This window comes from Hemicordylus capensis, chromosome 3 (genome assembly GCF_027244095.1).
Source record: "Hemicordylus capensis ecotype Gifberg chromosome 3, rHemCap1.1.pri, whole genome shotgun sequence".
NCBI classification, from domain to species: Eukaryota; Metazoa; Chordata; class Lepidosauria; order Squamata; family Cordylidae; genus Hemicordylus; species Hemicordylus capensis.
In genome coordinates, this window is record NC_069659.1 from 34706394 (window position 1) to 34734093 (window position 27700).

The window sequence follows — 27700 nt, forward strand, 5'->3', positions numbered from 1 at the left end:
TAGTACGCAGACGTTTCTATTTTATTCTCAGTTTTAAGTAGTAGTGTCAGAAAAGAAATAATTTCAGTTGAACTTGTTCAAGCTGTTCAGAAAAAAGAAAAAAAAAGCCTTCATATCCATGTATTTTCTCACAGTTTTCTCTTTTCCATTACATTTACTAAACTCTTGCAAAGATGCTTGAACACCACAGACAGTCCAGACAAAAACCAGACCAGGCTTCTTGTTGAATTCATCCAGAATACTTTCTGTAAATTGAATCATGAAGAGTTACATTATAAACAAAGTTACTGAGATATCCACTGAAACGTCTTTTGTAACAATCTTGAATGTAACCACCTTGATTTTTTACAATATGTCTCAAGATTCCATTTCCAGAATCGAAACCAACATCCCAAATATTTTGCATCTTTTCTCTACATCTTTTAATTCATTGCCATCACTTCCTGTAAGGTATCTGAGTTGGACTCTTGGTGACAGACTAAATATGTGTAATTAGGTTCTCAGCTGGCCACATCCCATTCCTAAGGTGACCCATATAAAATGTTAACACACTTCATCTTCAGATTATATTGGCAATAGCTTCTAACTCATGTTGGGTTTCTGACAACTGTAATTGATGGCAAGATCAAGATGCCGTAAGGTGAAATGCGATGGCAAGAGCCTCTGGAACGTGCTTCCTAATGAAATTTGTTTCCCCTTCTCTGAATGTTTTTAAGAAGGACCTGAAAACATACCTGTTAAGTCAGGCTTTTAGTTTATAGTTTTAAAGCTTTGGGTTTTAGCATTTATTCATTTTAAAGAATTGTTTTGTGTCAATGGTTTAATGGCTTTTTAGATTGCATACTGCCCAGGGACGTTTTTGGATGGGGTGGTATAGAAAGGTAAGAAATAAAAAAAAATACATATTTATTATTTATTTATTATTATTCTACATTTTTATATCCCGCTCTTCCTCCAAGGAGCCCAGAGTGGTGTACTACATACTTTCTCCTCACAACAACCCTGTGAAGTAGGTTAGGCTGAGAGGGAAGTGACTGGTCCAGAGTCACCCAGCTAGTTCCATGGCTGAATGGGGATTTGAACTCGGGTCTCCCCGGTCCTAGTTCAGCACTCTAGCCACTACACAACGCTGGCTCACCATATACACGGGAAGCAGAGAAAGCACTGTTCACCACAAATATATCCACTCTTCATAGGGCTTCTACAAAAACAGCAAACACCTCATATGACCTCAAGTAAAAAGGGGCCAAGATAAATTCTTTTTCATGGTCTCTGTGCATACAAGAAACTGCATCTTCTAGAGATTTAACCTCAGATTTTTGGCACAAACCACTCCCCCCCATGGAGCATGTCTACATAGGCAGGGATCGTGCATCTCCCCCAGTTCTTCTTTGACTACCAGAGCTGCTGCACCAATCTTCTCTTAGTCAACAAAAGCATGTTTCTTATCAAGTTACAGCCTCAGTATACAGTATCACTTTTTGTTCATTACCCCTCATTTATTTCTTTTCTCTCTCAATATTTTTCTCCTTTTCATTTGCAATTTATTTTATCATGTCCCAACTAGTTGCCACTACCCTGGCTGCAGCTGTAGACTTAGGGCTTTGAAAACTTCATTTAAGAAGCTCAATAATTCTGCCAGACATTGGAGGCTAAAGCTCTAGAATATTCTGAACAAAGCTCTGCCCAGGCGCAGTTTCTCATGACTGCACAGATGATTATTCAAACAACACCAGTTACAGAAAGAAATCTGTGCATGCAACATGAGCCAGATGCAAATTGTGAGGAAAATGGTTCATCGTTGTCAGCCTTTTTGCTGAGGCCTGAATTTCTGTGTCAACCATTTTCTGGGGAAGAAGCAAGGAGCCATCTCATGAATAAGTTATTTTTTCTCAAATGTGGGACAGTCTTTATTAGGTAATGCAGCCTGATGTAGAGATGCTGTCTAAGACGACCAAGTTATTATAAAGCACCTTCAATTAAAGGGGACGGGCTTTCGTGGTTGCTGCCTCGAGACACTGGAATGCGCTCCCTGCTGAGATACGATCCTCCTCATCTCTGACAATTTTTAGAAAGCATTTGAAAACCCACCTCTTCACCCAAGCTTTTTCTGCTCTTTAAATTTTAAGGTTTTAATTCATGGTTGATTTTAAATTGTGAAATTGTTTTAAGTTTTTGTATATATTTTAACTTGTTTTATACTATTGTTAACCGCCCAGAGACGAAAGTTTGGGGTGGTGTACAAATGTAATAAATAAGCAAGCAAGCGGGGAAACTAAGATCAAGATTAATGGGTAAATTGAAAGTTTACTTCAACAGATGTATTTGCAAACATATCCCCAGAAGGTAGAAAGGCATGAACCCTTTCTTCCAAATTCAACTTGTTATTTGCTGTTGCTGAGGTAGGTCAATAGATCAAAGCAGTTGTAGATTCTCCTCAGCTAAGTTAACAGAAACAGAACTTTGCATTTGTCTTATCTGATGCTAGGAATGTGCTTCAGGAGTCAAGGTAGACAGAGAGTCTTTCTTTTCTTTGGCTCAACAAGATGACTTCACCCGCAGCACAAAGCTGTGTTCATATGGGCTAAATACAACTTTCTTCCACCCCTCTGAAAACATAAGACATCCCCATCTCACCCATTTTCTTTGTTTGCAACACCAAAAGTAGGCTCTTTTTCAAACTGTGTACCAATTCCTCGATTAGCCATCTTCTCCACTGAGCCAGATGTTTCTACATTTGGGTTGTATTTTGATAAAATCTAAAAAGAAAATAAAAGTGGAAGAGTATAGATGTTTTCTAGCTAAGAGCAAGGTTTCCAGTTTTAATTCCTCCCCGCAACCAACCCCTAAGGAGGACAAACTGTTTACAAACAAAAACACAGCAGTCCAGTTGAAGGAAAGGTTAATTCTCCAACCTGAAGAATCTGTTTTGGAATCACTGTTATTTCAGGTGGTGGTGGTGGAGTACTAAGAATGTTTCTATAATCCAGTATAGGTGGCGGAGAGGGTTCTTCAAGACCTTCCAGATACTTGTTTGAGAGATTGATAGATGCAACAGCACTTTCTGTTTGACTTTTATTTGGCACCACCTCCTTGACACATATTTGCTGTAAAAAAAGAAAAAAAGACCCACAATGTTCAAACACTGAAAGAGTAATACAATAACCCCCTTTAATACATAATGAGCATCTCAAAATGACCTCTTAACCTAGGCAGGCTACACAAAATCTTTCCGGTGAATGCAGAACAGGATGGGAAGTCCTATTGAAAGTGGTTGTTGTGGGGAATTCTGGGCCCCTGATGCACACATGTCTTGTGCAGCAACTCAGTAGCTGTCCAACTTTGTTCTTTTAAGGACATAGTTACTGCTGGTACTCCGGTACATAATATCCCCAAAGAACAGTCAGTTACCATAAACAGTTTTGCTATCTAAAGACGAAAAACTGCCCAGAATAATATCCATACTGGTTTTTAGCCTACTTTCCAGTAGGCTTATGAGATCACCTGGCATTTTGTGTGTGTTCACCACTATCAACTTTGCAATGCCTGGAGCAATATGAACCAAATCGGGTACAGTTGTAGAGATACAATGAGGCTATTCACATGATGGGAGAAATTCGGGCTACCAGAGGCTAGCCCGATTTTCTCCCATTGTGAGAACCACCGGGCTCGGCTGCGAGCCCGGTGGTTCTTAAGCGGGTAACCCGCTAAACTACCTCTGCCCTTAAGCTAAGTTTGTGGAGTGAGCGCTCCGCAAACCTGTTTTTTAAAATCGTGTGTTGCCGCAGTGTGGCAACTCACGAATAGACCCCCCCACCGGGAGGCTTAAAAGCAGCCTCCCGGCTCGAGGGTCTCTCCAGCATGCCCTGCGTGCTTGCGCAGGGCATACTGGAGCTTCTGGGGGCCGTGTGGCCCCCAAACTCCCAAGTCCCCGCCAGCTCTGTGATGGAGCTGGCAGTCGTGTGGGTGGCCGCCCGGAGCAGACTGACTACTCGTCTGCGGGGAGAGCGGGCTAAGCCCGCTCTTCCCACTAACCCTCTCCAGGTGGCTCCCACTGATCGTGGGAACTTCCTCAATGGCATATTGGGATGATGTCATCCACATCAAAATTTGAACCAGACTGGTAGTGAGTGACATACAGGGACAATGGCGTAGTTTGTAATGATGTGATCCACCCCAATCCAAGATGGCGGATGTGTGAACGTTTGAGGTGCAAGAGAGCTAACTTGTAGACTCCCTTATTTGAACCAAATTTGCTACAAGTGTAGGGACACATAGGGATAGCTCAAGGGTGTAGTTTGTAATGTCATCATCCACCCTGATTCAATATGGTGGACACATGAACATTGGAAGTGCAAGTGGGAACCAATTTGGACTAAATTTTGTGCAGTTGTAGGGATAGTGAAAGGAACGTAGGCAGATTAATTCTTACTAGAACCTGTTTCCATATGGGATAACCACTCACCCCAATTAATAACACAGGCTTGGGATAACTGTTTACTCCCCAGTCTTCAACAAAGGCACTTGCCAACCTCAAGGTTTCCTTACTGAAATCCTCTGGGACAGATGGTGCTATCAGCGATGCCTCAGCCTACTGACTGCAGTTTAAATTGAACAGAATTAAGAATTTGTCCTGCAGTTGCAACAGGATGCCTGGAGAAGCCATATGTAGCTTATTGGTGTAGAAGTAGTTAGGTTGGAACTTGAGAGAATGTGTCAGTTCAACTCCACAATAGCAGCAGGAGGCTATTTGCAGCTTATGAGAGAGAGAGAGAATGAATGTGTGCACGTACACACGCAAACTTGAGTTGGGAGAGAGACTGTGCCAGCTGCTTAACTCTACAACAGAAGCAGGGGGCTACTTGCTATTTATTGGTGTGTTTGATTGATTGATTGATAGAGAGAGAGATGGTGCCCTTAACAGAGCAACAGCTGGAGGACGTAGCATCAGCAGTGGGCAGCATAGAGGGGGCACCTCAACACCCATTGTACTTGTAGAAAGGGGATGGAGGTTGTGCTACTCTGGCAGCTGAGAGAGAGAGAGAGAGAGAGAGAGAGAGAGATTGATTGATTCTAGAACCATGTACTTTGCACCCCTGAAACTGGGCTGGAAGAGAGAGGAAGCGCAGAATTGAAAATTGAGAGGGTTAAAACCTGGGGTAGTTTTTCCTCCTCCCTTGCTTCCACACAATCACTTCTACCCAGGTTTTCCTCTTACCTTGCTTCCACACAACTGAAAATTGGGAGCACACACAGTTCCCAAACCCGGGTAGAACATAGCTTTTGATTGTGTGAATGACCTTACTGGGTGACTCTGAGCAAGTTATTTAAGTCTCAGCTTAACCTACCTCACAGAGTTGTTGTGAGGATAAACATAACCATGGGCCATCTTCTGAGGAAGAGAGGAATATAATTGAAACAAAAAATAAATAAATGCTCTACTTCTTGTTCTGTAGCTCAGACTGGTTTCCAATAGCGCATGTGTAAGGTACAAGCGTACCATGGCTGTAACACAGCAATAAGAGCATCCTTTCCATGCATAAGTCCTTAGATCAATTCTGGGATCTTGAAGTAGGGTTAAGAAAAACGCCCCCCCCCCCCTGTACCTGAAACTGGCAATCAATGTAGACTGCACTAAGACAGATAGACCACTGGTCTGACTTGGTATAAGGCAACCTCCCCTAGCAACTTACAAGGTAAAAGGTTACCCCACAAGACGAAAACAGCTAGAGGCAAGTCTCACGATCAGTGAGACTCGCTGGGAAGGGGTTTGTGGGGAGAACAGGCTTAGCCTGCTCTCCTTGCAGACGAGCAAGGAAGCAGCCCTGAGTGGCCAGATCAGCCGCCCACACCGGTGGGGATTGGGGGCCATGTGGCCCCCAGAAGTTCCAGGATGCCCCGCGTAAGCACATGGGGCATCCTGGAGAGACCCCCCAGGGCCGGGAGGCTTGTTTCAGCTTCCCGGTGGGGGTCTCCTAGTGTGTTGCCATGGCACAGAAGGATCAAATAGACGGGTATAGTGTAGCGCTTGCTCCGCTAACCTCGTCTGGGGGGGGGGGGGCGGAATTAAGAGGATTTGCTGCAGGGAGCCAAGCGGCTCCCGGGGCAGCACACGATCCACCAAAACGGGCTAAGGTCTTGAGCATCTCCTCCTAGTTAACTACTTTGTTTGAGGGTTGTGGCTGACACAGTTAGGCCAAATGTTGTTCAGTACTTACTTCAGGTTCTGTTGTCAAAGACTCTGTATCTTGAAGCACAGTTTCTGTTGTAGGGTCAGTCAAGTCTGATTGGTTAGTCTCTGGGGATTTTGGTAAAGTGATATTCTTTCTGGGGGAGATTTTCAAGCCAGGTGTGCAGAACACGGGTTTAGCAGGTGAAGACATATAATCTGAAACACAAGATGGCATTGGTCACGTCACACAGAGGGCATCTGAAAGTTCAAATTTTAGAATTCTGTCAGGTAGAAAGGGATAGAAATGCAGGTGTGAAGGAATGATTCCTTCCCTTTCTTCAGTTCTATGCCGCCTCCGGGATCTGCAGGGGTTAAAAGGTAGCAATCTCTTATAGACAAGTCTGAGGTTAAAGTCTTCTGCTGCAGAGTTTTGGAGGTGAATTTGCAAAGTGTTGTGATTGATTGTCTCCAGGCAGAGACAGAAGGTTCTGGCTGCCAGAGGGAGGAAACTCCCTGATTGGTTAATGCAACTGGATAAAAGGGAAGGTTGAGCAGCCAAGAGGAGGAGGGCTGTGAGATTAGCCCCACCTCACACCTACCTGCCCATTTTATTTACCATTTTATTTTATTTTATTTATTTGAATTTTGAGAGTTTTTGAAAAGACAGAGGGTTCAGTGACTGGGAGTGGAACCAGTCATCCAAGCTAAAGACCTTATTTGGTGGCAGTGGATAGTTAGACTGAGGGCCAGCTGTGACCAAGCCCTCACAGCAGGTCTGAGTGCCATTACTGTCATGGGAAAGGGAGTTCTCACTGGACCTAGAATGTATCACAGGGCACACTGGGAACTTCTATCACTTCATGGTTACAGGCTTTTGAACCTATTTCCAGAAAATCTGCTTTCCTCCCATAATTCTGATGCTCTTTAGAAGAGCAGAATTTCACCACTCTCAGTTTGACTTGTACAAGTTAAAAAGACCTGTTCAATAGTTAATAGTTATTTCTCACTTTGTCCTGGTCATACCCGGAGAGATTTTTGGCTCATAAGCTTTATTCTCTTCTTTCAGTCATGAGCAAAGAGTGGGAGATACAATGAGGCTATTCACACGATGGGAGAAAATTGGGCAAGATTTTCTCCCATCATGTGAACCCCTGGGCTCGGCTGCGAGCCCAATGGTTCGCAAGCGGGTCACTCGCTTCTGTAGCCCGGTGCTTAAACCGGGTTTGCGGAGCGAGCATTGCGCAAACCCAGTTTAAGCAATCGTGAGCAGCCGCGGCTCTGCGGCGTGGCTACTCATTAGACCCCCGGCAGGAGGCTGAAAAGCAGCCCTGCACGCCTGCGCCAGGCGTACTGGAGCTTCTGGGGGCCACGTGGCCCCTGATCCTCCCAGCTCCCACCGGCTCCGTCATGGAGCCGGTAGTTGTGTAGGCGGCCGATTCGGCCGCCCAGGGCTCCCACCCTGCTCGTCTGCGCTCACCTTCACAAAGCGGGTCTCACCGATCGTGAGACCTGGCTCAATATCTTTCTTGACCCTATGAGACTAGATGCAGCTCTCTCATTTTGGACTGTTTCCTTTTCTTTAAAGTAAAAGAAGCAGAGGTGGGAGCAGACCTGTCATAGATCTCCCTCCCTCCCTCCCTCCCTCCCTCCCTCCAGGAAAGGTCTCAGGGATGGGGAGCAGAGAGGAATACCAAAGTCCTTCACACAATCGAAAACTGGGCAGGACAAGTGTCCTAACCAGGTTTGAGAGAAGCGTGTGCTTCGAATTTTCGGTTGTGTGGGAGCAAACAACTAGTTAGAAAGAGGGAGATGTGACTGTGTGGAATCAAGGTTGGAGGAAAAGCTGGGTAGGACAGCACCGACCAAGCATTTGACCAAGGTAGGAGGAAAAGTTGTCCTTCCCAGGCACTTATCTCTCTTCCTAACGTTTGCTCTCACACAACTGAAAATTCAGAGCACACACAGCTCCCGAACCTGGGTAGGATACTTGCCCTACCCAGTTTTTGGTTGTGTGAATGACCTCAATGTCTGAACTGGGCTCAACAAATGCTCATACAGGTCTGCAGCCAGATGTTTTGTGATGGGGGCTTAAGGGTACTGGGAGGAAGACAAAGCAAAACAGTGCCAAGCAGCCAGAATCTAACATACACATAGCCTAATGTATTTCAAGACAGTCAATTGCATGAAGTAACATGTAAGTTCTATAAAATCCACAAGTAGATGTGTAATGATTCTCAGTGCCTTTTGTACTGAATGGCCAGCATACTAGTGAAGGAGCAGATTTACTCCTTCATGATGGATTGGGCACAATACTGCCTGCACGCTTTCCCTGATGTGTCCACAAGTAAAAGGGCTGGAGACTTAAAAGCTAAAAATTCAAGAAGGCCTGCAGTATCCCCAAGGGGGCTAGGCCTCCCACTTGCCATGGTTATAGCCTCTGTGTTTAACTCTTCTAGTTATGTCTGGCTGTTTGAATGCTTTTCATTACATTTTTATTTTCACATTTGAACAGTTCCTTCTGGAAGGTTTGTGTTAAAAAAAAACAACCCATCACAGTTTGTTCTGAATATTCACAACTTACCACATAATTCATTTCTTTGCTTAGGTGTAGCCAGACATTCTCTTGATGCCAGTACCATTGCTGGTCCACTTAGTTTATTAGCTTGCCTAAGACAAGACAAAGATACTGTCATATTCATGAAAGAGTGACTGACCTCATACGTGCAGAGATGTTGCCTGACATCCTTGAAGCATGTTTGCTTTAAGCCGTGGCAGGGATGCAGTGAGAACTCCCATCTTGCTCTGTTGCGTTTGCCATTATAAACATAATTGCAGAAGAGCTCTAATAGTCAAAGTGCTCCCACATTCTCTGGGAGTGTTATATAAAAATGGAAACACATACCTGCCTTAAGGGACATGTTTCCACTTTTATAGAGCCATTGTGTTTATTATGTTCCCAGAATATCATGCTCCCCAAGCATTCCATGAGGCACAGGGGAGGGAAAGGGGTCAATAGGCACACTCAGTTTGTGAAAGGAAGAATAGCAACATATACTAGAATCTTCTATTAACAGTCATTTTCTTTCAGTAGTTGTAGATGGCAGCCACCTAATGAAGCAGTGGGGAAATGACTTGACTAACAAGCCAGAGGTTGCCGGTTCGAATCATAGGAACATAGGAAACTGCCACATACTGAGTCAGACCATTGGTCTATCTAGCTCAATATCATCTTCACAGACTGGCAGCGGCTTTTCCAAGGTTGCAGGCAGGAATCTCTCTCCGCCCTATCTTGGAGAAGCCAGGGAGGGAACTTGAAACCTTCTGCTCTTCCCAGAGCGGCTTCATCCCCTGAGGGGAATATCTTGGCAGTGCTCACACATCGTCTCCCATTCATATGCAACCAGGGCAGACCCTGCTTAGCTATGGGGACAAGTCATGCTTGCTCCCACAAGACCAGCTCTCCTCTCCTGGTATGTTTCCCCGCTGGTATGTTTCCCAGACTATGAGGAAGATGCTGAAAGGCACCATCTCATACTGCACAGGAGATGGCAATGGCAAACCTCTCCTGTATTCTACCAAAGACAACCATAGGGCTCTGTGGGTGCCAGGAGTCGACACCGACTCGACAGCACACTTTACCTTAGTTGTAGATGAGCAGGGAAGGTGAAAAATAAGGACAAACAACAGAAACTACTTTTGAAAGAGGATATTCTTCTACAGGTTTGTAGTGAAAATGTCACCCCTTCGCCCACTAAATATTTATGCATAGAACAAAGTTGGCGAACACAACAAAGGTTCACCTCAGGGATGGGAGATGCGATAAGGTAGTGAGGAACAAGAACTGGGAATAACCCTGCTAACTGAGCAGAGAAGCACCTTTTAAAGTGGCAATTATCTTTATTTAGCAGGGGGGAGAACTGCACTTATTCAGCACAGCATCCTGCCAGTCGCTGTTGCTGGTGTCTGTTTTGTTTCTTTTTTAGACTGTGAGCCCGTTGGGGACAGAGGGCCATTTTATTTATTTATATCTATCTAGGTAAACCATTTTGGGAACTTCTGTTGAAAAGCATTATATAAATATTTGCAGTCGTATTCCCATAGAGGTTCAGGAGGTAGCTACTCACCGAATGTGTTTTGCATTATTAAGCAGGAAGATTGTTTGGTCATCCATCACACTTGTGGTGTCATCATTTAAACACAGGTCACGGCCATGAATATGGAAGTGTTCTGCCCTGGGTGAGAAGCATTCAGAATCATCCACTCTTGGTTCTTTCTTCTGTGCATGGGATTGCAGGAGCATTGTGCCCAGAGTCCTTGGGAAAGCATATTTTGAAAGCCCAAAATCTGAAAGCTGTGGAAATTGTAGTGATGATTTTTCAGAGCAAGCAGGGGGCGTTGGCTCCTGTTTATCTGACATTGTAGCTTCCAGGTTGTTTTCAGCTTCATCCTTTATTACTTTATTAAAAAGGGAATCTGTTTATAGTCTTGAGAAAAAGTATTATTTTAACCCCACCCCCTCCAGACTGAATTGTAGTTAGGCATATCACAAGGAATATTATTGCTTCTATGTACTAGCACAGATGTAACATCCCTAAGCTCCTAATCAGTTAAATTGGGGTTCCTAACCTTTAAAAACACAACATACACACACATGTACTCCTTCTGTCACAACCCTTCAGCTCTGGTACCCATGGAGTATGCATTTGTACACACAAGTTTAATTACACCAGTGTGGTGTAGTGGTTAGTGTTGAACTAGGACTGGGGAAATCTGAGTTCAAATCCCCATTCAGCCATGAAACTCACTGGGTGAATCTAGGCCAGTCACCTATCTTTCAGCGTAACCTACCGCACAGGGTGGTTGCAACGATAAATATAAACATGTACACAGTTCTGAGCTCCTTGGAGGAAGAGCAGGATATAAATGTAGTAAATAAATAAAATTATGAGACAGACTACTCCAGTCACTGGATTACATCCAAAGTTACTCATGAGCACTCCCACTGAAATTAATGGGACAAAGTTTACTGGTCCCATTAATTTCAATGCCTATGAATAACAATTTTATTGTTAGCAATCCTGGGAGTACAAATACTGAAAGTTTATATTTTATTTAATAATTCCAAACACCCTGCACTCTAATCCTAAAACCAGCAACAGGGCTTTTGAGAGAGAGATTCACACATTATGTTCAGCGTGCATACAGTACAACACTTCCTAGTGTCATGCATTTGACACTTTTAAAATGAATGCATGTACAGTTATTCACACAAAAACATGTACTTGTGTACAGACATCTGAAGACATGTACAGCATAATGTCTGAATAGGGCTACTAGCAGTTCAGTTCAAACACCCTAATGTAAATGCACAAACAGGTTTATGTGGAATATATTTAAAAGCTGCCAAACATTCTACTGAAGAAAAAAGAAGTTACCTGTTTCCTTGCCAACAAATGATTTGTAACCATATTTCTGGAACAGATCACTTATTTTCTCAAAATCTGTTGCATTTCTTTTCATTAGAACTTTACAGGCCTTTAGGAAGTCATATGTAGCATCTTTTTCTGAAGTACTCTTACCAAGAGTATTATCAGTTTCAACCTTGGATTTAAAAAAGTAGACTTTAAGTTAACACGGAATATATAGTAGGTTATCAAGCAGCATGAGAGGTCCAGTCAGGATGCAAGGTCAGTTTTTATTATCACTAGCACAACTAAACCAACAACCCCTTTTTATTTTATTAGTTTTAAAAGGTACTTTTTGCTCCTCTGAAATAGAAGCCTATAATATCAAAGATTTTCCCCAAGGATCATTGGCAATACTGTACAATCCAGAAGGACTGTTGAATTGGTAGAAGCAGAGATTGTTTCAGGTTCACTTTAAAAAACAAAAATTCTGACCATTCTAATAACAATTATAAACTAAACATCGCTTTTTAAAAAACAGGTGATTGTTTGTTTGTTTGTAAGTACCGTAAGTAGAAATTACCGAACTTCCCTGAGCAGTCAACACACTGTGACTTTTTAAACGGAGGACTGTTTATTTGCTCATTCACAATAATTAAGACAGCCAAAGAAAGTTCTAAACACCTAAACAATAAAATCTCTGCAGACCCTGATTTTGTCAAGAACACAGTAGAGTGCAGTCACTGTACAAGTTAAAATGTGGCACACAAACAGATAGTGGATAGGATCTAGAGAAGCAAAAGCAGAAGGCTGCTCACACAGGGGGCTTTCCTATCCCCTCTTCTGCCCTGTGGTCCCCCCATGGTGCTTGTGAGGAATGGAAGACCCCCTGGAACAAGCATGGGATGTGTGTGCAGGATGGGGGTGGGGAGAGTGATCAAAATCATAGGGGCACCTTGTATGAACATCTTTCTGTTCACACTTCTCTGGATCTGGCCAAATGAGAAAAAGCCAAAATTTGCAATTGTTTCCAGTGAATTGGAACTTGACGTGACCAATACATAAGCAGAGAAATCGCAGTAAGAAAAGTCATGCAAGTCATAATAAAGGGTGGCAGTGGGGCTGGAAAGAAGGAGCAGGTTAGAAGTAAGTACCTTTAATGTCCGGACTTCAGAGTACAGTTCATGTAAATATCTCATTGGAGGATCAGCTTCAAGTTCTTCAAGAAGTGTTTTAATAAAAGAAGATTTAGGCGGGGGAGAATAACAAAGAGACCATTACTCATATAATCTGCTCCAGTGCCCATTGCAAGGCCTGAGAGCCAGTGGCTTCTTCCATTGACCCTAAGAGCGGCTGCCTGACTAATTGCCTATTAGGCCCACTCAGTCGAAGTGGAATATTCTACAGTCCCCCTCGCACTGCATGGTGACCATTCCTGTGGTGGGGCTCCTCTAAGAGAAACAGAGCCCTCTTGAGCCCCAGTGCCATCTTGGAAGGTGAGCTCTATGGAGAAAGTGTTGGAAAGGCGGACACATCCCAGTGTTCTGTGCACATCTTCCAAGATGGTGCTAGGGGAAGTGCAGCACTGTGTGTAGATCAACATGGTGCAATACAGTTATGGCCTTTAAATTCCAGTAGCTGTTAATTGTCTTTGGGTAAGGGCCAGCATCTCTTAACTTGGTGCCTTATTTTGCAAGCCACACTTTCCTGTAGAGAGTCATAAGACAGCAAGAAAGAAAATGCATGTAAATGAACTTGATATGGATTTTAGAAATTTTTCAGCAGAATGGGTAATATCTGGGAATTAGGAACATAGGAAGCTGCCTTATTCCAAATCAGACCATTGGTCCATCTAGCTCAGTATTGTCTACACTGTCTGACCACAGCTCTTCAAGATTTCAGACAGGAATCATTCCTAGCCTTACCTGGAGATGCCAGAGATTGAACCTGGGACCTTAGATGCTTTACCAATGAGCTGCAACACCACCCCAATGATGGCATACATGGGTCTCTCATCCAGGCACTGGCCATACCAAGACCTACTTAACCAATCTCTCTCAGCCCTATCTTGGAGAAGCCAGGGAGGGAACTTGAAACCTTCTGCTCTTCCCAGGGCAGCTCCATCCCCTAAGGGGAATATCGTACAGTGCTCACATGTAGTCTCCCATTCATATGCAACCAGAGCAGACCCTGCTTAGCTAAGGGGACAAGTCATGCTTGCTACCACAAGACCAGCTCTCCTCTCCTAACGATCCAGCCTATGGAGATGACAAGCACTGAAATTACCTACATTCCTACCTCACGATCAGAGCCATCACAAAGAATTTTAAAGATGGAAGGGGCCTTGGAGGTCTTTCAGACCAACTCCCTGCTCAGTGCAGGAAACTGCTTCAATATCCCTGAAGATGGCTGTCCAGCCTTTGTCTGAAAGCCTTCAGCAAAACAGAACCTACCACTGCATGAGGCAGACTACTCCTTTGTCAAACAGTTGGCACATCTCTCATCAAAGCAAGAGTTTATGGAATTTTCTTACCTGTGCTATGTGTATGAAAAGTCTGCTTGAGCTGCTCAGCCTCTTTCTCCAAAGTGACTGCTAAGGTTCGCAGTTTGTGGAAGAAGCTTCCTGTGACATCCATACTGAAGAAAATCCAAGACACAACTTCTTGTTCCTGTTGGCATAATTTACAGAAAAACATACAGCAACTTTAAAGACAAATGAGGAGGAGAAGTTGTCCAGCATAGATGGGGGTTCCCTGATTTTTACGAGTCGTTCTTGCAGGACTCCATATCTTCCCTCTGGGTTATGGTTCTAGCAGGGGATGTTGCATCTTCCCAGCACCGGCAAAAAAAAAAAAAAAAAAAAAATCATACCTGAGAAAATTAGATACTTCCCTCAGATAGCACTATTGTTATGACTGCCACATGGAATGCGGTTGTCAGGGACACCTACCGGATGTTGTCAATAGTGATCAGTGATCCCAAGGTCTGGGATATTTCACTAATTTTCCATCTGCCACTGGTCAATTTCACACATGAACAGATCTTTTCTCATGCTCAACACACATACAACACTACAGTTCCTAAATGTAGCCTCTATTTGTAGAGACCCATATCCATGTTTATTTTTAAAGCGAATACATGTGCAGTCATTCACACAGACACCTGTACACACGCACAATACAATAGTATCTGAATAGGGCTAGATACATAGACATACCCACCCCATCAACCCAGGAGAACACTTTATGCATCTGATGAACTGGATTCGAGTCACTTAGCTTGAAATACATATGTACGTGTTTACAAGATTCACTGCTGTTTTTGCGACAACAGACTGGACGGACTTTGGAAGTTTTAAACAAAGAGTAGCGACTGCCCTCATCTCCATACACACGACCATTCAATGACGCGGATCAGAACCCCAACCCTTCCTTTCCTGGGAATGCGCACTAAAAAAAAAAAGCCACGGAGACCCACCCTTTGGAGGCTCGCCCTCCCATTCCCATTACCCGCAGGGCAATTCCCAATCGTCCTCCTCTCCAGGAACCGCCGCTTTCCCCCCCAGCGCCCAACACCTCGAGCTTTTCGAATCTGGCGGCACGGTGAGCCCCGATTGGCCACGCATATGCCCAGCCGCCTCTTACGTCACTCTCGTCTGGTCTCGCGATAGCCGCGGCGAAGAGGTCGAGCTTTGCGTCCGAGCAGTCGAGTCTTGCGTGGGCGTCGCCATCTTGTATTTTCGGACCGGGCGGCGACGGGAAAAGCCTCCAGCGCTCAGTGCGGAGCAGGCAAGCGGCATTGAGAGGATCAGTGGGGAGAAGACAAGAGAGGTACCAGAAGCTTTTTCCTAGCCTGTCCTGGAAGTAAGAGCCCCGTAGCGTATACGCGGCAGGAGACACGTGACGCGGTTTCCTCCGCGGCTGGGCAGGGGTTGCTGTGAGCGTCCCTCCCTCTTCCCAGGCAAGCTGGCTGCCTCGTTTTTCGCTCTAGTATATCCTGCTGGCCCACTCGTGTGTCTTGTGTGCTGCACAGTCTTCCGCGTGCTGGGGGCTCAGAGGTACCTCTTGGGGCCTTCTATCTATTTGTATGTTCCTTCTCTCCAGACCTTATTTTATTGCGTAAGTTAAAACGTTAAGAAGAGGGAATTGCAACTAAGGACACACGTTTCGACGGATATATGTCAGCTTCAGTGTTCTATGTCCCACTGTTTAAAATCCGCACTCTTATAGCCAGAACTCGCCCCAGCCTGACCTAAATACCTAATAAATATATAAAAGGAGAGAGAGGAAAGAGGAGGAAGAGGCTGAGGCCCCACAGCTGTGCCTGTTTAACGCTGACCCTAAGAGAGAAAAACTAGGGAGAGGGAGGGTGTGAAACGGAAGGTTACTTGCACCCTTTAATGGCCTATGTACTTTAAGATTTCCTTCGTTTCTTCATTTATGTATGCATGTATTTATTTTTAAATTCCTATTCTGCCTTTTATTCAAATAATCTCAAGGCAGTTTGCAAAACATTCAGTCGTATTAAAAACCATAAAAACTACACAATAAGAATTAAAATGGAATATAAAAATAAAAATATAATTAAGTTTAAGGAACATGTACAATATAACCATAAAATACAAAGCAGCAGCAAAGAAAGCAGTCCCTTGAGGCTCACTCCTTGTTATGATGCACGTTGATTAGGGTTGGCCAACTTGAGGTTCTCTGTTTTTGGACTACAAGTGCTATCATCCCCATCTGCAACTTATAGCAGAATATAGACCTACAATGCCCAGCATTCCCAGCCACAACTTCTTGTGGCTGGGGAAGATGGGAGATGTAGTTCAGCAACAGCTGGAGGCCCAAGTTGGCCCACTTATGGTGTAGAGCAGGGGTGCACAATTCAAATACCCTGGTGGGCAGGGACCAACCATGACTTGGTAGGCAGGGGCCAAGGTAAGTTTTCAGCACATTAATAATTACATTAAAACTTATTAAAAATATTAATGAAAGCAAGTGTTAGTTACCCATAGCATGAGGGGAGAAGAGGAGGCTCCTAGCAACCTTTCCTCTTCCTTGTCCCCCATATACTTTCAATGCCTTCAAAGGTCAGTTTTGAAAGGAGACTGGCCCCCACCATGTCCATGGGGCAAGGCAGCATTTTACACCTCACCGCAAGCACAATACTTGGCGCCAGCAAAAAAAAGTCCCCATGGGCCAGATCCGGCCCCCAGGCCTTATGTTGTGCAGGCCCGGTGTAGAGTGTAGCTTTAAATGTAAAGCCAAGGCAGTGGTCTCCTGCTAACTGAGCAAAGAGGCACCTTTAAAAAGTGGTGATTCTCTTTATTTAGCAGGGGGAGAACAACTGGCCCTATCCGTCCCCAGCATAGCATCCCTCCAGTGGCTGTTGCTGGTATCTATCTTCTGTCTCTTTTTTAGATTGTGAGCCCTTTGGGGACAGGGAGCCATTTCATTTATTTATATCAATGTAAACTGCTTTGGGAACTTTTTGTTGAAAAGTGATATAAAATATCTATCATATTCATATCTTGTGCATACTTAACTGGGAGTAAGTCCCATTGAGCCCAGTGTTACATACCTCTGAGACACATTTATGACTGTGCTAATGAGGCACTTTTGTGGGGGGTTTTTTACACTGATGTTCCAGTCATCCACCAGTGGGCTAAACATGTAAAGAACACAACTAAATCTGTGTTAGTGATGGAGCATGAACACAAGCTAGTCTCTTACTAGTTCATATACAGGGACCACCTGCTCTTGTATTCTCTGAAAAACAAAACCCCAAACACCTTGCAACCAACAGACTGAATCTTCTGCCCATTCCTGGGGTTGAGAACATTTGAGTTCTACTTTTTATTTAAAATGTTTATATACTGTCCACTACCCAAGTCTAAGTGCTTTACAACAACAAAAGTGTTTGCGAACAGCTGCCTGCCTAGCAACAGGATGGGGCAAGAGAATGGCGGGGGCAGCAGGTGGGTGGGCAGGGAGGGAAAGCGCTGGCCAGGCTGGCTACTGAGGGAGACCACTGCTGGTGGGCGCGGAGGGAAAGGATCATGCCGGCCAGGCCAGCCAGTGAGGGAAACTGCTCACTGGCTGGCCAAGTGTACTAGGAGGAGGAGAACCGGGACTGGGGCTGAAGGGAGGGGGAAATGAAGATGGGGAGGAGAGACAGCGAGAACTAAGGGTGCAGATGCTCTGCGCTGGATCAACTAGTTTAGAGTTAAAACAATAAAATTCAACTTAAAAACATCAGCTAAAACTTCAACTAAAAGGCTTGGTTGAAGAGATACGTCTTCAGCTGTTTCCTAAAAGCCATCAGGGATGAAGCAGCTCTAATCTCAGCAGGAAATGCATTCCACAGTCCTGGGGCAACTACAGAGAAGACATGCCTTTTGAGTCGCCACCAGATGAGCCGGTGGTACCCTCAGACGAACTTCCCCTGATGATCTCAATAGGTGGCAGGGTTCAGAACTAAGGCAGCATTCTCTTAAATACCTTGGGCCCAAGCTCTTAAGGACTTTATAGGCAATAACCAGCCCTTTGTATTTTGCCTGGAAGCCTATTGACAGCCAGGGTAGTTCTTTCAAGATAGGAGTGATATGGTTTCTTTGGGACAACCCTGAGACCAATCTGGCAGCAGCATTCTGCCCAATTGCAGTTTCTGGACTATGTACAAAGGCAGCCTCACACAGAGTATATTGCAGTATTCAAGCCTGGCGGTGACCAGCATGTACACCACTGTCTTGGGGTTGTACTCTTCCAGTTGGTGTATCAGCCGAAGCTGATAAAAAGCACTCCTGGCCACCGCCCCCACCTGAGATATCAGAGAGTTAGGTCCAGAAGTACTCCCAAACTGCAAACCTGTTACTTCTGGGAGAGTTAACCCCATTTAGAACAGGTAGATCTGTCCATTCTCCTGAATTGTGGCTCCCTACTTCTCGCACTCTGTGGATTTTCAGTGTGTTGAGCCAGTTCACTGAGGCAGAATTCTATCAGACATGTCCAGATATCTCTGATCGTAGCAGCTTGCAGGTAAATTTCCAGCAAGACATGTTAGTAATTATTGTTTAGTATACTTACGTTTAAGAGTCTAAATGCCTTAGTTTAGTTTAAGGGGGGAAAACATCTTGTGTGCTAAATAAGCTGTCAGACTTTCTGGTGGAAATGCTTCCATTTCTAAAATGTCATTGGCTGACATCTAGACTAGTATTGCAGCAGTTAGTCTGGTGGAGACTGTGTTTTTTCTTGAGTGGGGTGATTTTTGCCAGTTTTCCCTTCCCGCTGAAGTCCACTGTGTATCACCAGCATGTTACCCCCAGGAACAGTGGACTTTAGAGAAAAGTGAAGATTGGTGAAAATTGCCTCTTCCCCCACTCTTACAGAACAGCATAGTGCTGGTCTGGAACTTGCACTGCTTCATGTGACCAATGCTAGTCCAGACATCCAGCACTGTTCTATAAAATTCATCAGCAAGTTTAGCAATTTCAAAGCTGTAATTAATGTTTTTCAGGGGATTATCCTTAGAAAGTGTGTGAGAGGATACATATGCTTTATTGTTACAGTAAAGAAACTTTTCCCTATAAAACTTGGAATATACTTCTGTATAGAAATTAAAGTACATGAAGTGTATTTATAATCCCCCCCCCCCAAAAAAATTTTCAGTTCAACAACTTGGCTATTTGAAAAACATTTGATACAGTGTAGGGAATTAATGTGGTGCTGTTTTACTGTATAAACAAATAAGATCATAGGGCAGAACTAAAATTTGTATAGTGATTTGGAGGGGAAAATACAATTTTTTAATGCAAATGATATTTGCATGGGAAGCTTTCTGGAAAACCCACATCTCTGTAAGCAGCACAATTCATTGTGTCTTTAAAAGAGTAAAGTTTAAATATGATACAAAAATATTTGTTTTCTCCAAAACATGTCTTTTTCATGGAAGAAGATCAGAAAAATGTTTCCTCCATGTCAACATTTCTAGAAATTTTACATCTCTGTTTAGTTTGTCATTCATTTCCATCTGTGCTTTTAACACATCTTTGGGCTCTGTTGACTGGTTATTGTCAATTTATTCTCTTTTATATTTAAAGGTATGTTTCTGACAATAGTGCTGCTTCGAAATGCAATCCCTGGGAAACAATGGATTGGTAAATACAGACGACCAAGGTTCATTGGTCCTGAAATGAAGAGGAATATGATTCGAAGGCTGGAAATTGAAGCTGAAAATATATATTGGTTGAGTCGGGCATACATGACACAAGAGCAGAGCCGGGAACAAAACCGGGAACAGAGAAGGGCAGCACTTCAGGCTTTAATAGATGCAGCAAGAGCTAAGTTTCCTGAACACAAGTATATTGCAGACCATTTGGACCACCTTAATGTGACCAAGAAATGGGGAAGCCCTTGAAGAATATTTATTGCTGTTTAACTGGATTGTTTGCATTCACTGACATTTGCAATAATCATTCTTAGTAAAGCTGATAAACGAATGTTATTCTTTAGCTATTAGTCTCTTATTTAATCAATGTCATCAGCAAATATTTTTCTGCCAAGCGATACACATTGCACGGGGTGGGGGGTGGGGAGGAGAGCAGGTCTTACGGTAGCAAGCATGAATTATGTCTTCTGATAAGCAGGGTCCACCCTGGTTTGCATTTGGAATGGGAGACTACATGGGTGAGCAATTTAAGATAGTCCCCTTAGGGAATGGGGCTGCTCTGGGAAGAACACCTGCATGTTTGCATGCAGAAGATTCCATGTTCCCTCCCTAACATCCTCAGATAGGGTGAGAGACTCTCCTTCCTCCAACCTTGTGGAGCTGCTGCCAGTCTGTGTAGACAATACTGAACTAGATAGACCAATGATCTGACTCCATATGGTAGCTTCCTATGTTTCCAATTGCCTATCTATGGCACTGTGGTGCACACACACAAGCTAGAAAAATTAAATCCCCCCTCCCCAAATACAGCAGCAGGCTTTATGGGTTGGGGGGAGGTTTGTGGGAACTGAGCAACAATGGGGCAAGTCGAAGGGAAGGCAAAGGGCAGGGGGTTACTGTGGCCCCTCTAGCTCAGACCCACCCCATCTGTCCTACAGGTACCTAATCCCTCCCTTCCCCAAACTAGGCCCTATTTAAATAATACTTCTACAACTTGACAAAGGCAGGGGAGGTCATACCTTCTGGCATCTTCTGCTGGGGGCTTCCAGCATCTTTGGTTGGATTCTGCCAGGTGTTGCTCTCGGAGGCACTCTTGGGCCAAGCAGACACCGGGACTCAACTGCTGGTGGGAGGGCATGTGGGCACCAGTCAGGCACCACCCACCCAAACAATCAAAATAAAACAAAATGGGAAACAGAGAGAACTTGGCAGGCTGGGCATGGGACAGAACACAACAGACTACAAAAACCAAAAGTTAATCCACCAAGCACACAGCAGCAGCAAAGGTGCAGCTTGGGGCTGCAAAATAAAAAGAAAAAAGCACAACACATCAGTTATTAAAGCCACTGGGGGCTGGCTACAAGCAATAATAAAATTCAAATTAAAAAAAATTTCAGGCAGCACCACTGCTGGTACAATTTAAAACAAAATTAGAAAAAATAAAAGCAGTTGGCACTGCAAATTAAAAGGGTTTTTAAAAATTGCAATATAAGCCAGCAGGCATTCTGTCTCGCTCTCGCTTTCTCTCTCTCCACTCACTGACTGGACTGAACCACTACCACCACCAGTCTGATTATCCTTGTCTCCTGAGGCACAAATGGGTCACTCTGTCTGCATCCATTAGCAGCCCCTTAAATAAAACTGCAACTCTCTCCTTGGGCCTCACCCCTGCCAATGGGCGGCACAATTGCCCCTGACACAGAGGCGCTGTTACCTGCTGACCTTGGGGCCTCAGCCCATGGTCTTCAAAGGCCCGGGGGTGGGGCCCTCATGCCACCGCCATGAGGCCAAACTGCCAACCTTTCAAACTATTCTAGCCATGTGTGTGGATGGGGAGTGAGGGTGGGTGAGCTGAGCAGGCCTGCCCCAATGGTGGTGGCAGGAGCCATGAATAGATCAAACTGTGCAGGGATATTGGAGCGCCTTGTAGTTCTCAAGGGCCGCTGGCCCAGACAGTTAGGCTCAGTGGCTGCTCCTGCTCTGCCTGCTGCTGGGGGTGCGGGGTGGCAAGGTCCTGCTTGGCTCACCCCCCACATGGTGGCTAGAATACTTTGAAAGATCAGCAGTTTGGCCTCACCAGGGTGGTGGGGAGGGGTGTGGTGGCGGCAAGGATGCCCAAATTGCCTAGGTGCGCTGACAAGACTTTATTTGAACAACAAGGTAACCAAGAAGCAAGGAGATCTCAAGCCAATTAGAACCCAGCGGCCAGTAAAGCAATCAGCAAGGGGAAAATGGTACTCCACTTGAATCAATTTGACCTCAAAGGGATTTGAGGGACTAGTACCATTTTAAAAGGCTGTTTTCCCCTTGCTGATTGGCAATCAGCAACTTGAATCAGTCCCTTTATTTTAGGGGCGATTCAAGCTCAAATTGATTTGCATTATCTCTAGAATTTAGAGCCTCATCTTTAACAGTGCAGGCAGCAAGAGTAACAAAGGGTTACTGTGAAGTTAGATGTACTTAAATTTTGTTTCAGTTGAGGTTGAGGATTACCTCAATCCTCAACAACTGATATACTCTGAAACTGGAGGCTGCACTTTTGACTATCAAAGCTTGATAGTCATGAGTTGACCTACTGTAGAGTCATGTATTTTTTGTCCTTTTAAGCTATTAACTGTCATTTGTATCACAATATCCCATGGAAGAGCACCATACGTTGGCTAACAATTGTGTCATACTTACTTCTGCTTGGGGATGCATTTTCACTGGGCTTAAACTTATTTTGAAGAAAGAATCTCCCATACCAATATTTTCTTTATATTGCTCATGATGTTATAACAATTGTCCTCTACACACCCACTGGCTGTTATTTATTTAATTAGACTTAAATAAGATGACCACAAATTTAATTTTAATTGGACCAAGAGGAGCCCCAACTTCTATTGCTGCTTTTCTCCTCACCTAGTACCTTTTTTTAAAAGTGTGTGGCGGGGGGTGAGTACCATCCATTACCTCTTATTTTTAGAAACACACTCCACAAATGGCTACTTTCAAGGTATTTATTTATTTAGTTTTGCTTGCATTCATTGTGTCATATTCCATTAATGTATCACCACTTTGGCAAAAGGAGGGATTGAAGAGGATGCATGTTTTCCATTGATCAGGAATTAGATATGAATGGAAGGCTGCACTTTGATGTACAAAATATTCAACATGATCTAAAATTATTACATTGGTGAAAAATTCACATGAAGATATTACAAGGTGCAGTTAAAAATATGAAAATTTCAGGCAAAGTGATCTGTGTTCTTGTACAATTTATAAAAGCCCATTTTAAAAGTCACTTGAAATATTAAACCATTAATGGCAATATGTTTTCTTTGTGCATAGGAGTTTTCCTATCTGCAACATAAAAAATGATGTTATTCACATATCCACCTCCAAGTTATCTTATACCAATTCAAATTTGAATACTTACAAGTGTACCTAGCTCAGTGGAGATACCTACATTAAGTAAAATACTTGCATACACCTTTGTCATAAATACAGTGCAATGTATTTGACATACCTGCTGGCACACACACAGACTGTGGCAACTCCAAAGATAAACTAGGGGTGCTGTTCTTATGGCCACACAATTTACACTGGGGTGGGGTGGGGAAGAAAGTTCTCATATGCACTTTACCAGCAGTTCTAAAGCATCTATTTAGAAATCGATATGACTTCCAAACATGCATTTAGGATTGAGGTAAAAGGCTGCAATCCTTAAACCACTTACTACTGAGGTGCCCTGGTATAATCCCAGAATTCTGGGAGTCTGCAACATTGCAACATAATGTTGTGAGCTATATAACATGTATAGGCTACTAGTTCTTTGGTACCAAGAAATGGAAGAGCCTGATGTCTTAACACATGACTAAGTCTGACACAGATGCTGTAGGAGCTTGGTGCTTCCTGCATTGAACAGCGAGTTGGACTAGATGACCTCCAGTGTCCCTTCCAACTCTTTTAAGTTACCAGCCATCTCATCTCACTGTTTGCTGAAGGATCTTCCAAAGCTCATCTTCAGCAATTTATTTTGTAAACACAGATTCTTCCATTTAGAAGATTCAAGTAATATCTGGAAAACACAGTGGGCAACATCATGCCTAAATCGTGATTTAAATTCCATTGAAATTAATGGGTTAATCATGTCTATTTTCTTTCACCAATTCCTGTGGTGCTTCGGAATAAAGGCCCTTGCGAAGATTAAGTGAAAAGTTTTTCCAATACATTGTTAGGTAGCTATGATCTGATTTCATATTATCATATATTATTATGGCTGGTGTATATAAAAAGATATTTGGATCTGGACAACTGGTTCATTCATTTTGGAGAAGTAACATTTCTACCAAAAAAATGCAAAGTTGGGATCTGGTTCATATGTAATCCCTGAACCTCACTTACTAGAAAAGTCCAAGAACAAGGCAATATCCAGACCAAGTCCCATTGAAATTAAGTGGGACTTAAAATTACTCATAACCAACGTGTCTCATTGATTTCAATGGTGCTTAGGCATTAATAACTAATCTGGATGTTGCCCACTACTTTACATTTATCATCTAGGCTTATGATGGTTGAACTCATAGCAGCCAGTGAGTCAAGCCATGCCTCTGATATTATTGTCACTCAATAACCACTGGGAAGGGGAACTTCCAGGGACAGACATATGCAAGCATATACCTATGGCTTGTAGAATGCAAGGTGTCTTTACTAGCATCAAAAGTAAATGTGCATACAAGAAGCTATTTCTGAAAAAAGATGTATGATGCGCAAAGTGATCTGCTGATGACCAGCAAAATACTTTGAAAAGATACTGTAAGGAAGCCTGTAAACACATCTTTCAATATAACAGCCTATACACACTGTAATTTTTGGTGGTATTTCACCATACTGATAAGATGCCCTATATATTAATAATATTTTAGATACTGCAAACAATTTCTGACCATCTAATATACAGATGTTTTGGTAGATTTTACCAGTCACTGGTGGGGCACTTCTAAAGTAGTTTAAGGACCGCAGAAGAGTACTCTAAAATAATAAATATGGAAATGTAGTTTTAAGTAACTCCAACAAGACGGCGGGGGCGGGGGCGGGAGGAATGCACCATCGGAAATATGCAAACCCTACGTTCAGATGGGCCTTTATTCCTATGTACACATTACTAAGCAAACCCTGTTATCCCATTCATTTTACACACACACAATGTTTTTTGACGTACTATAAAAATGAAATTTCTGCTGAAGCACAATTCATCAGTATGTGGTTTTGGCTTCCAAGATTTATTCAGTCCCATCCCTGCCCCTTTTGAAGCTGTTGAGGTAAAAGTTATATACGGCTTTTAAAAAAGAAAAGAAGACAGAGCAGGAGAGTTCCACTCCGCTTGCTTGAACCCTAAGGGGAAGTCACTGGCTACAACTCCTAAATCGTGCAAGGAGCTGTGAGCCTTGGAACAGAGCATAAGAAGTCATAGCAGACTCATTATCTCTCCAGCTGCTCCAGGGAAGCAACCGGCATGGTGCTTTCTTCAAGCTGAAATACTGAGGCCTTAAGTGCAGGTGGCAGGGCAAGACCCCAGGATCAGAGTAAGGGGACAGAGGTCCAGAAGCACTGGAAGCATGTGCACAAGAGGACATAGGAGAATGGCTACTGACAAAAGAAAATCCCCACTATTTTAGCTCCCTGCTCATTTCACAAGCTAATCTAGGACATCTGGATGGCTTTAAGAGGGGTTTGGATAACTTCATGGAGGAGAGGTCTATCAACGGCTACTAGTCGGAGGGCTATAGGCCCCCTCCAGCCTCAGAGGCAGAATGCCTCTGAGTACCAGTTGCAGGGGAGTAATAGCCGGAGAGAGGCCATGCCCTCAACTTCTGCCTATAGGCTCCCAGAGGCATGTGGTGGGCCACTGTGTAAAACAGGATGTTGGACTAGATGGGCCTTGGGCCTGATCCAGCAGGGCTGTTGTTATGGATCCATGAAGTCATTATAAAATAGCTCAAACTGTAGCAGATATTTTGCACACCACTCCCTTGCTGGCTAAGATTTGTGAAGTGAGACAACTTTCCCTTCTATCACACAAGAAAATGTCTACTAAAAAGTGTTGAGAATGTTTTATCAGCTCAGCTTCTCCCTCCCACCCCACTCCTGCTTTGCCATCCAGCCTGATGAAGAGTTCTGGAGAATCAAAAAGCTTGCTACTCACAACTTTGTGTCATTTTTGGTTGGTCCTAAGAAAGGTATTATGACAGTGGCTTTCTGATTTTTATGATCTTTAAACAAGGTTTGACCAGCTGAAATACAATTTACAACTAAAATTTACAGATACTAAGATTAGGGCATTAAAATAAACAGATCAAGATGGGATAACAGGGCAGGGAAGGTACACAGTCAAGTTTGCATTTCATAGACCACCTGCTGCCCCCCCCCCCGCCCATCTCTCATACCAGGACTCTCTGGTCTCTTCTCTGGAAGCAGAGCTAGCTAAAACAACAGAACTCCGCTGGGTCACACACCATACCCACCACCACACCAGAGCCCCTAGTGAACTGATCAAAATGAAGCCTGTATTCAAGGGGCATACAAGCCTCTGAACATGGATAGGGAGAGATGAAGCCACCACAATAGTTACCATATTACTGACATTACTTGCTCAGATACAGATGTATGCCTAAGGACAGGATCCTGTGTCACACTGTCGGAAGGAGACTGTGGTCTTGGGATCCCAGATGACAAAGATGCTCTTCCTTGTGTCCCTTCTGCCCCACTTTACTCAAGGAATATTATTGGGTAGGAGCCTTGTAAATCCACCCCTATAAGGCTGGGTACATATCGGTTTCCTTTGTCTTAAACAAAGAAAGTAAACAGGGCGTCTCAGCATTTGGTCCTAAGGTAGCTGGAGAAATGTTCTATGTTCTATCAACCAGCTTTATAGGGGATTTGTATTTTGGGACTACCATTCAGAAAGAGGATGCAATAATATTCAAGTAAATGTATCTACAAGAAGAAAAAACTTGTACTGAATGACATTCCTGATATGGCTTAGATTAACCGAATGTAAGAAATTAAAATATCAGTTCTCTTTAGAAAACAAAACAAAAGTAAAAGTTAAGAAAATTAATTTTCCAGGCTAATGTACTAAATTGCCCATGGATCCAATTTCCAGAGCAAACAAGCAATTGAATAACATTACTTGTTTGATATTGCTTTGCAACAAAGCAAGACTGAAGGAAAATAACTTCAATATCCGAGAAGACTAAAAACGCCAAGGTCTTGGCTGGGCTGCTTAGCAACACCTACCAGCTCCACTGGTTAGCTGAGAATGGTGGTGGAGAACGCAAAGATGCATCATCATGTCACTAGTCCACCAGAGAGTGTTTTACTGTACTGTGCAGTTTCAATGGCCATACCCTATGTTGAACAGCATACCTTCCTCCTCCTCCTCCTCCCCGCCCCCCGGCTTTTCCCTACAGACCTACTATGGACATCGCTCCTGCAACATACTGGCATGGCACTGTCTCTCACATGATCTTTGAAGAATTAGTCCCCTTCGTTGCAGTGCAGTTGGAATGCATAGTTTCTGCACTTCAGAGGCTTGCGCACCCTTGCAGGGCATTTCTGGATTTGGCCCTTGTAGCGGCTTAAGTCCATGTTGCACAAATGCACGTCAAGAATCTTAAGGCAGCAACCTTCCTATTCAGCAACAGTGCTTATAAGTGCCCATTGTATACCATACAGGGTTTTCATTTTTCATATCCTGTTAACATGCTTGCACTGTTCCATTGATATATCAGTGTCTTCCATATAAAATTAAGTAATATCCAAGCACAAGTGTATTGTAGAAACCTATATGGGAGAAAAAATAAAGTGTACTATTAGATTAACAGAAAGAATAAAACATGAGCCCTACTCACAACACACAATCTACGTACAGTGTATGCACTACAGTTAGTAACATAGGAAGCTGCCTTATACA

The 27700-nt window shown here is 43.6% G+C and overlaps 3 protein-coding genes across 12 annotated transcripts in view; 1 reads left to right on the forward strand and 2 right to left on the reverse strand.

The window, feature by feature from the left end:
* SKA3 (spindle and kinetochore associated complex subunit 3) lies at positions 1–15211 on the reverse strand. Of its 4 annotated transcripts, none has more exons than XM_053305556.1 (10): positions 15087–15211; positions 14111–14246; positions 12732–12796; positions 11608–11773; positions 10297–10627; positions 8754–8839; positions 6219–6388; positions 2916–3107; positions 2638–2759; positions 1–245 (listed from the first exon to the last, which is right to left on the reverse strand). In XM_053305556.1, the coding sequence occupies exons 2-10, from the start codon at positions 14211–14213 to the stop codon at positions 230–232; spliced, it is 1251 nt and encodes a 416-aa protein (XP_053161531.1). In that variant the 5' UTR covers positions 14214–14246; positions 15087–15211; the 3' UTR covers positions 1–229. The 4 variants fall into 4 exon arrangements, with proteins under 4 accessions (XP_053161531.1, XP_053161532.1, XP_053161529.1 ...); XM_053305557.1 differs by having other exon boundaries at positions 15055–15173; XM_053305554.1 differs by lacking the exon at positions 15087–15211 and adding an exon at positions 14799–15048.
* A 25-nt stretch (positions 15212–15236) lies between these two features.
* Positions 15237–20086, forward strand: MRPL57 (mitochondrial ribosomal protein L57). 4 transcript variants are annotated; one of them, XM_053305566.1, is made up of 2 exons: positions 15237–15440; positions 19676–20086. In XM_053305566.1, exon 2 carries the CDS (start codon positions 19678–19680, stop codon positions 19990–19992), a length of 315 nt encoding a protein of 104 aa, XP_053161541.1. In that variant the 5' UTR covers positions 15237–15440; positions 19676–19677; the 3' UTR covers positions 19993–20086. The 4 variants fall into 4 exon arrangements, with proteins under 4 accessions (XP_053161541.1, XP_053161540.1, XP_053161542.1 ...); XM_053305565.1 differs by having other exon boundaries at positions 15243–15407; XM_053305567.1 differs by having other exon boundaries at positions 15400–15537.
* Positions 20087–22728: 2642 nt separating this feature from the next.
* ZDHHC20 (zinc finger DHHC-type palmitoyltransferase 20) overlaps positions 22729–27700 on the reverse strand; it is a 77611-nt gene continuing 72639 nt past the window's right edge. For all 4 annotated transcript variants that reach the window (XM_053305558.1, XM_053305560.1, XM_053305561.1 and 1 more), the window contains one exon: positions 22729–27570. The gene's annotated coding sequence lies outside the window, so the exon portion shown is untranslated. The remainder of the gene's footprint in view (positions 27571–27700) is intronic.

Bases quoted from the DNA above. Each gene is read 5' to 3' on its own strand.
- SKA3 (XM_053305554.1), bottom strand. From the start codon at position 14,867: ATGTATTTCAAGCTAAGTGACTCGAATCCAGTTCATCAGATGCATAAA. The intron at 12,797-14,110 runs GTAAGAAAATTC...CACTTCTTGAAG, and splicing joins TTTTCATACACATAGCACAG to AACTTGAAGCTGATCCTCCA. The intron at 6,389-8,753 runs GTAAGTTGTGAA...CTTGTGTTTCAG, and splicing joins GCAAAGAAATGAATTATGTG to ATTATATGTCTTCACCTGCT.
- MRPL57 (XM_053305566.1), top strand. From the start codon at position 19,678: ATGTTTCTGACAATAGTGCTGCTTCGAAATGCAATCCCTGGGAAACAA.